Source organism: Ochotona princeps, chromosome 2, assembly GCF_030435755.1.
Source record: "Ochotona princeps isolate mOchPri1 chromosome 2, mOchPri1.hap1, whole genome shotgun sequence".
NCBI classification, from domain to species: Eukaryota; Metazoa; Chordata; class Mammalia; order Lagomorpha; family Ochotonidae; genus Ochotona; species Ochotona princeps.
In genome coordinates, this window is record NC_080833.1 from 107,282,648 (window position 1) to 107,290,007 (window position 7,360).

The 7,360-nt window shown below is 43.9% G+C and overlaps 1 protein-coding gene across 1 annotated transcript; it reads left to right on the forward strand.

Moving 5' to 3' along the window:
- Nucleotides 1-209: 209 nt before the first annotated feature.
- On the forward strand, nt 210-497 carry LOC118758598 (late cornified envelope protein 3B-like). Its single transcript, XM_036494697.2, has one exon. The coding sequence runs from the start codon at nt 210-212 to the stop codon at nt 495-497; it is 288 nt and encodes a 95-aa protein (XP_036350590.2).
- The last annotated feature ends 6,863 nt before the right edge of the window (nt 498-7,360 follow it).

Genomic DNA, 7,360 nt, shown 5'->3' on the forward strand with positions numbered 1-7,360 from the left:
CAGACCCCAATGAAGTCTTGTGCTGCAATTCGGGAAGCTCAGTGATGTGTCCTGTTAATTGGAAGGAAGGCTTCTCAGTGGACGTGCACTCTGAATCAGCCTCCATTACTCCTCACCAGATCTTGGTGGGGGAGCTCAGAGGAAAGGATAAGTTAAACCATATTTTATTTTGGTTTTATTTTGTCCAGGCCCACCAACCTCTATCGGAAATGTCCTGCCAGCAGAACCAGCAGCAGTGCCAGCCCCCTCCCAAGTGTCCCTCACCCAAGTGTCCTCCAAAGAGCCCGAAGCAGTGTCTGCCTCCAGCCTCCTCCAGCTGTGTGCCCCGCCCTGGGGTCTGCAGTGGCCTCAGCTCTGAGGGTGGCTGCTGTCTGAGCCACCCCAGGCGCCAACAGTCTCACCGAGGCTGGCTCCAGAGCTCCAGTTCCTGTGACAGTGGCAGTGGTCAGCAGTCTGGGGGCTCTGGCTGTGGCCATGGCTCTGGCGGCTGCTGTTGACCTGAGCTGTGAGATAAACGAAAAAATTACTTGAAGAAAGAAAGCCGTGAAACAGCTGCAAGCAGCCCTGGCATCTTGCGGCTGCCCCTGTTTTCCCTGCTAAGATGAGATGTTCCTTCAAAAGTTCCAAGGATTCCCCAGAGCTTACACTCCTGGGCTACAAGAGCTCACTGTTGTCTCTCTGAAAAATAAAAGTTTTCTTTCTCATTGCAACCAGTACCTAGCCCTTCCATGTCTTTGTTTCACCCTGGCTGCTTATCATTGGCCACAGAAGGCTGTCTCAATGACAGAACAGATCCTATTCCCCTCAAAAAACAGTGGAGGATTGTGTTTTAGGATGGGGTGGAAGTAGTTCTTTCACAAGATCAAAGACAGGGTCATGAGCTGGGAGTAAGCATGACACTCTGAAAAGCAAGGGAAAGATGTGTGAAACTCAGCTCAGATCCTTTACAGAACTCTTGGAAGTCCTGAATGTGGCAGAGAGGAAAAAAGAGACACTCCAGACGGTAGTGCTTAGCCTCTTGGCTCCTCTAACCCTAATGCTGTGTGGTCCTCATGACCCAAGATGATAACATCCCCACCCCAGGACTCCAGCAGCACCTGGAGCCTCCAGATGGGGTCCATGGCAGCTCCAGTAGCAGCGTTGTCAGAGCCAGGACCACGACAGAAAGACTGAGGGCAATCCATGAGAAGGTACTGAGGGATGAGCTCTTGGCAGGGATCAGCACTGCTGGTTTTCCTAGTGTAATCTCTCAGCTCAGTGACCTCTGGAAGAAGGAAGAGACAACAACTGCTACAGGAGGGAACTCCCAAAAACTCACAGAGGATAGAATTAAATAATCACATTCACATAGATTTTTTTCATCATATACATGTTCCATGAACTTATTTGACATATATATCAAATATATGACATAGTATGACTGGAAAGTGCATGATCTGGGAGGGGGAGTGGGCTCAGTAGGGAAATAATGGGCACCTCCCTTTTGGGTTACCACTCCCACAGGACTGGGGCAGACGTGGCTGGACAGAATGGCACCCATCAGCATGTGTATGGGCTGGATAGTGGGGCTGGTTAGGTTCAACTAGGCTTCAATGCCCATTGACATGTAGGAGAGCTGAATGGGACGTGGGACAGGCTGGACCAGTGTGCTGCACATACTGGTAAGCATGGGAAGCAGGGCAGAGGGTGGGCCTGATGGGGGTTATTGGGAGTCACCCTGACTAGGCTGTAGCTCCCACTGGTTTGCGTGAAGGCCAAGTATGTGGTGGGCAAGCGCAAGATTGTGAGTCCAGGCTGGACTGCAACACCCATTGGTTCATGTGGAAGACAGGACTGGAAACAGAACTGACCCAGCAATGGCAACAACCAGCATATGCATAAGCTGATTAGGGCGACAGACTCTGCCGGACCATGTACTGGCATGCACACACAGGAATCAGACCTGGGATCACCTCAGACAAAGTTTCTTTGGGAATTCCTCCAACTGAACTGCTGATCTCAGAACCTCAACCATGAAGAGAAGTGCAGGCTCCATGGTCTGATAATGGAGTACAAGCATCAAAGCTGAGCCTCGTCAGAGGCTCAGATGGAACAATGGACAGCATATCCAGGTGCACATGGAGGATATGGAAGTCTATTTGAGCCTGCAGGGGACACCTGATACCACAACAGGACGGAGGACAGAAAAAATCAACCATCTACCCCAGCCATGTGTTGGCAGTGAAAATCTGGGCGAAGGGAGAATCTAACGTGAACTATGTCAGCCAGTGGGTTCTGGAGAGATTTCATTGTGCTTGGAATGGCGAGATTGGCAGCAATTCAGAACTGTTGGACTATCAAAACTACTTGAGCAGGACCCTCAAATCATGCTCCATGTCAGGGACCTGGGATGGGTGCGACGCTGGGTGGGGCTTCTTCCTTTATCTCTCCCAATGGCCTTACCCACTTTCCTGTAGCCCTTGACCCTTTATGCCCTAATCAACTATGTAAAGATTATCAAAATAAAATAATAAATAATTTAAGCATAGTATATGTATATATAATGATGTGTATATATATATATGGGGGGGATTAAACATATATGGAAGATGGAAATGTATATAGTTCATGGAAAATGTATATGGTGCCTGTCACTATCTTTTCAGACTCTAGCCCTATGACCCTAAACCCACATTTTGGGTCAGCTAAAAGAAGAGGATAACAGAACACGCCTTGGCAGGATGACCTGGGCATCGATCCCTGAATTTTCTTTCTTCCTACTTTGTTATAGTCTAGTAAAGTAAAGCTCTCCAAACTTTCCAGTCACTACCTGGGAAATTGAGCATTCCCTCAGTAGACGCCCAGATATTTTTCTGATTGAAGGTAGCCAAGAAGCCCATAGATTGCCCAAATATCAGACCCTGATCCTCATGACTTTTGAAATTTCACTGTCTGTCATCTTCCTCCCTTCCTCCTTTCCTTCTTACCTTTCTTCCTTCCTTTCTTGTGGGGAGCCATGCAGTTGGGTCGGATAGCATGGGTGTGTGATGAGCGCGGCTCCTCGGTTAGCAAGGCTACGAGGAGTTTCTGGCTGGGAGGCAAGGCCCAGCAGAATGTCTCCAGTCACCTCATTGCTGCCCCACCCCATTGTATGGACACTCAATCACCTTTCTGATGTTTCATAGAATTCTCCTGATGGTGTTGTTATTTTTCTGCTAATGCGAAGTGATTCCTGTAACTGGTATGACACCTCAAATTGATCAATCATGTTATGATAAAAACACAGCTAAAAGTATACAATAGTACAATTGAGCACACTATGTTTCCAAATATCCTGTTATGTGCCCACTTTTATCCTGAAGTTTGCCCTAGTATAAGTAATGATTTCCGTAAGAAATGGCTTGATAATATCTTGGACTAGATGGCAGTCATGGGGGTACAAAGAGTTTGTTTGCCATGCATCTTGAACTGTTACAACACATGATATGATGCATTTTAGTTTCTCACCACAGAAAGTAAAAGTATATGGGGCATCTTCTAAAGGGAAACAAATGTGAACCCCCTCAAAATGGCTTAAAATCTCTATCTTACATTGGCACTTATATTTAGGGAAAGAAAACAGTTTATAAAGATAAAAGGAAGTTTCTTGTAAAAGCCCTCTGTTTCTAGATTGGCTGAGTTGCCTTGATCCCTTTCACTGCCCTTTAACAAAAGAATAAAAAACAACTGAATCCGCACTAGGTGAAGGTGACGGTAATTAATGCATGACTTGATTATAGGATTTAGCAAAGAATCTTTGTTATATGCTTTTATAAGATCCTTTTATTATCTTTTAATTCTGTGCTCTTAGTATTCTAAGCAATATTAGTTTGTGTTTAGTAAAAATTGATTTTAAGTATAAGTAAATCATTTGTCGCTATGTAACCACATGCAACGCCAACCGTGGAGTTCCTGGCTTCAGCCAGGTGACTGCAGGTTTCAATAAGTAATGATTGTTGAAAATGTTTTCCTTAGGATTGTTTTTTGTATTCTCTTAACCATGAAGTAAAAATGAAGCAATTGGTTATTGTGCAAAAGCTCCTCCTTTTTAACTCTGCAGAGTCTAATCCTCTCCTGAAGGACTGTGTGGGGAATAGACACAGTCAGCCCCGGCATTCACCCCACCTCGTCCTCTCCCTATGGGGCTCCTTTCTGCTCCACTGTTTTGGAGCTAGAATAAGGGAAAGGAGAAGGCAAACATTTCCTATTTAACAGGCATTTCTGGTGTTTTGAGTGCTGCATGTCTTCTGTGCTGAAGGACCATGGTGGTGCTCTAAGCAGATGGTTGACTGATTTCAAGGAATGTTGCAGAGGGTGTCTTCATAGCACAGTAGGCTGACATAAAAATTTCTGCCTCTTCAGACAGTCCTTTAAGTGTTCAGCCACAATGGCACAAGTCTTGAGAAATGTCACCTTCCTAGCAACGTGCCTAATAGGACTGTGGCATACAGCTCAGGCCTGGCTCTCCAAACTTTACATTTAGTTTAGGAAAACTTGCAAACCACCTATCATATAGTATGGAACTGGTTGCTTCTCTTTCCTCATTCTTACTGTTTTTTTTCTTTCCAAATCTTTTTCTCCTGTTTAGGGTAATCTTGATAAATGGTTCGATAGCTCCATTAATGGAACCAAGGTGTGAAACTTCTCTACACAGGAGAGTCAGATGTAGTTTCTGGCTCTTGTCACTGACTTGGCCCCAAGCCCAGATGCTACAGCCATCTGGTGCATGAACCAGTGGATGGAAACTTTCCCTCTCTCACTTGCTCACTTGCTCTCCCTTTCTCTCTGTAACTCTGCCTTCCATATAAATAAATGAACTTTTTATTTAAGAAAGAACTAAAAGAAACTATGAAGAACAAAATAGAAATTTGGAACCTGAAAATTATAATAACTAAAACTTAAAAATCACTAGGGGAATCATTGAAAATTTAAACTGACAGAAGGAGCAATCAGTGAACTTGAAAATGGATTAATTACAATTATTGCTCTGGGGAACAGAAAGATTAAGGAAAAATGAACAAAACCTTGGAGAACTGTGAGGTACCATTTTGTAAGAACACATGCATGATGAGAATACTAGAAGAGAAAGAGAGAGACAAAAGATGCTGTCTGACAATGACATAGTCAAAATTCTCCACATTTTGATGAAAAAATACCAATCAAGGACTTCCAGCCAAGATACAGTCCAAGAGCTCCAAACCTAAATACATCAAAAGCAGGCTGTCAGAAAACAAATGGAGAATTCTTAAACAGGAGAAAATACTCCTCATACACAAACATATAAATATATATGCATATATATATAAGCACTGGTGGCTGCCTGCTCACCAACATGGAGTATGAGCCAGGGGAGGAAACATTCAAAGATCATGAACCAACAGTTCTATTTCAAACCAAACTATCTTACAAAGGTGACAGAAAATTAAGACATTCCCAAATATGGAATAATACTAATCCTTCAGACTAAAGTCAGAAGACAATAGATAGTAATTCAAATCCACGTAACAAAATAAAAAGTATTCATAAAAGTAACAATGTACATAAGTAAAAAGAACAAACTAGGCTTTGCTGAGATGCCTCAGGGGCTTAATCTTCACCTTGCAAGCACCGAGATCCTGCATGGGTCCTGGTTCATGTTTTGGCTGTTCTACTTCCCATCGAGTGCCCTGTTTATGACCTGGGAAAGCAGTAGACAATGGTCCAAAGTCTTGGGATGCTGCACTTGTGTGGGAGACTCATAAGAAGCTCCTGGCTTTGGATTGGCTCAGCTCCAACTGTGGCAGCCATTTGGGAAGTGAACCCACGGACAGATCTTTTCCTCTCTCCATGTGAATCTGATTTGCCTTTCCAATAGAAATAAATAAATCTTAAATAATAACAAATAAGAAGAACAAACTAAACCTAAAGCATAATAAAGGAAATAATGAAGTTCATAGAGGAAGTATTCATGATAACCCTGATAATCTATCCATTGATTAGCGACTGGATAAAGAAAAAAGCCAGTGGAATAGTCCCAAAGAAGAGAATAAATCCATAAAAAGCAATGGAATACAAAAACATACTGTAACAAATGTAAATATATTTAGATAAATGATGAATTTTTTTAAGATTTATTTATGTTTATTACAAAGTCAGATATACAGAGAGGAGGAGAGACAGAGAGGAAGATCTTCCATCCAATGATTCACTCCCCAAGTGACTGGAACGCATGGTGCTATGCCGATCCAAAGCCAGGAGCCAGGAACTTCCTCCAGGTCTCCCACGCAGCTGCAGGGTCCAAAAGCCTTGGGCCGTCCTCCACTGCTTTCCCAGGCCACAAGCAGGGAGCTGGATGGGAAGCGGAGCTGCCGGGATTAGAACCGACACCAATATGGGATCCCAGGGTGTTCAAGGCGAGGACTTTAGCTGCTAGACCGTGGAGCCAGGCCCTAAATAATGAATTTATTTAAAGAATAAGACATGGCATTTTTTAAAAGATTTATTCATTTTTTATTACAGCCAGATATACACAGAGGAGGAGAGACAGAGAGGAAGATCTTCCGTCCGATGATTCACTCCCCAAGTGAGCCGCAACGGGCCGGTGCGCGCCGATCCGAAGCCGGGAACCTGGAACCTCTTCCAGGTCTCCCACATGGGTGCAGGGTCCCAATGCATTGGGCCGTCCTCAACTGCCTTCCCAGGCCACAAGCAGGGAGCTGGATGGGAAGTGGAGCTGCCGGGACTAGAACCGGCACCCATATGGGATCCTGGGCTTTCAAGGCGAGGACTTTAGCCGCTAGGCCACGCCGCCGGGCCCAAGACATGGCATTTTTATAATGCAGTGGGATATCACAGTCCAACTGGAATAGAGCACCATCATTGCGTTTCTGTCATGCTTGTTTTGATGATATATTTTACACAATACAGAAAAAAATAATTCAAAACCAATCATTATATACTTAGCAAAGATGCCTTAGATTGCTTCTGCCAATTTTTATTTTTTAATCATTTATTTTTATTTGAAAAGCAATTTTGCAGAGAGAGAGAGATTTTCCATCCACTAATTCACTCCCCAAAGAGCCGCAACAGCTGGAGCTGAGCTGATCTGAAGCTGGAAGCTAGAAGCTTCTTCCAGATCTCTCACACAGGTACAGGGTCCCATGGACTTTCCATCCTCTCTTGTTTTCCCAGGCCATAAACAAAGAGATGTATTAGAAGTAAAGCAGCCAAGACACAACTGAATGCTGGGGCCAGCAGGTGGAGGATTAACTTGCTACACCATTGCACTGGCCTGTTATTTTTAGAAAATTTTGATTAACATGTAATACCTGTACACTTTCTTGGATACAGTATGATATTTCAA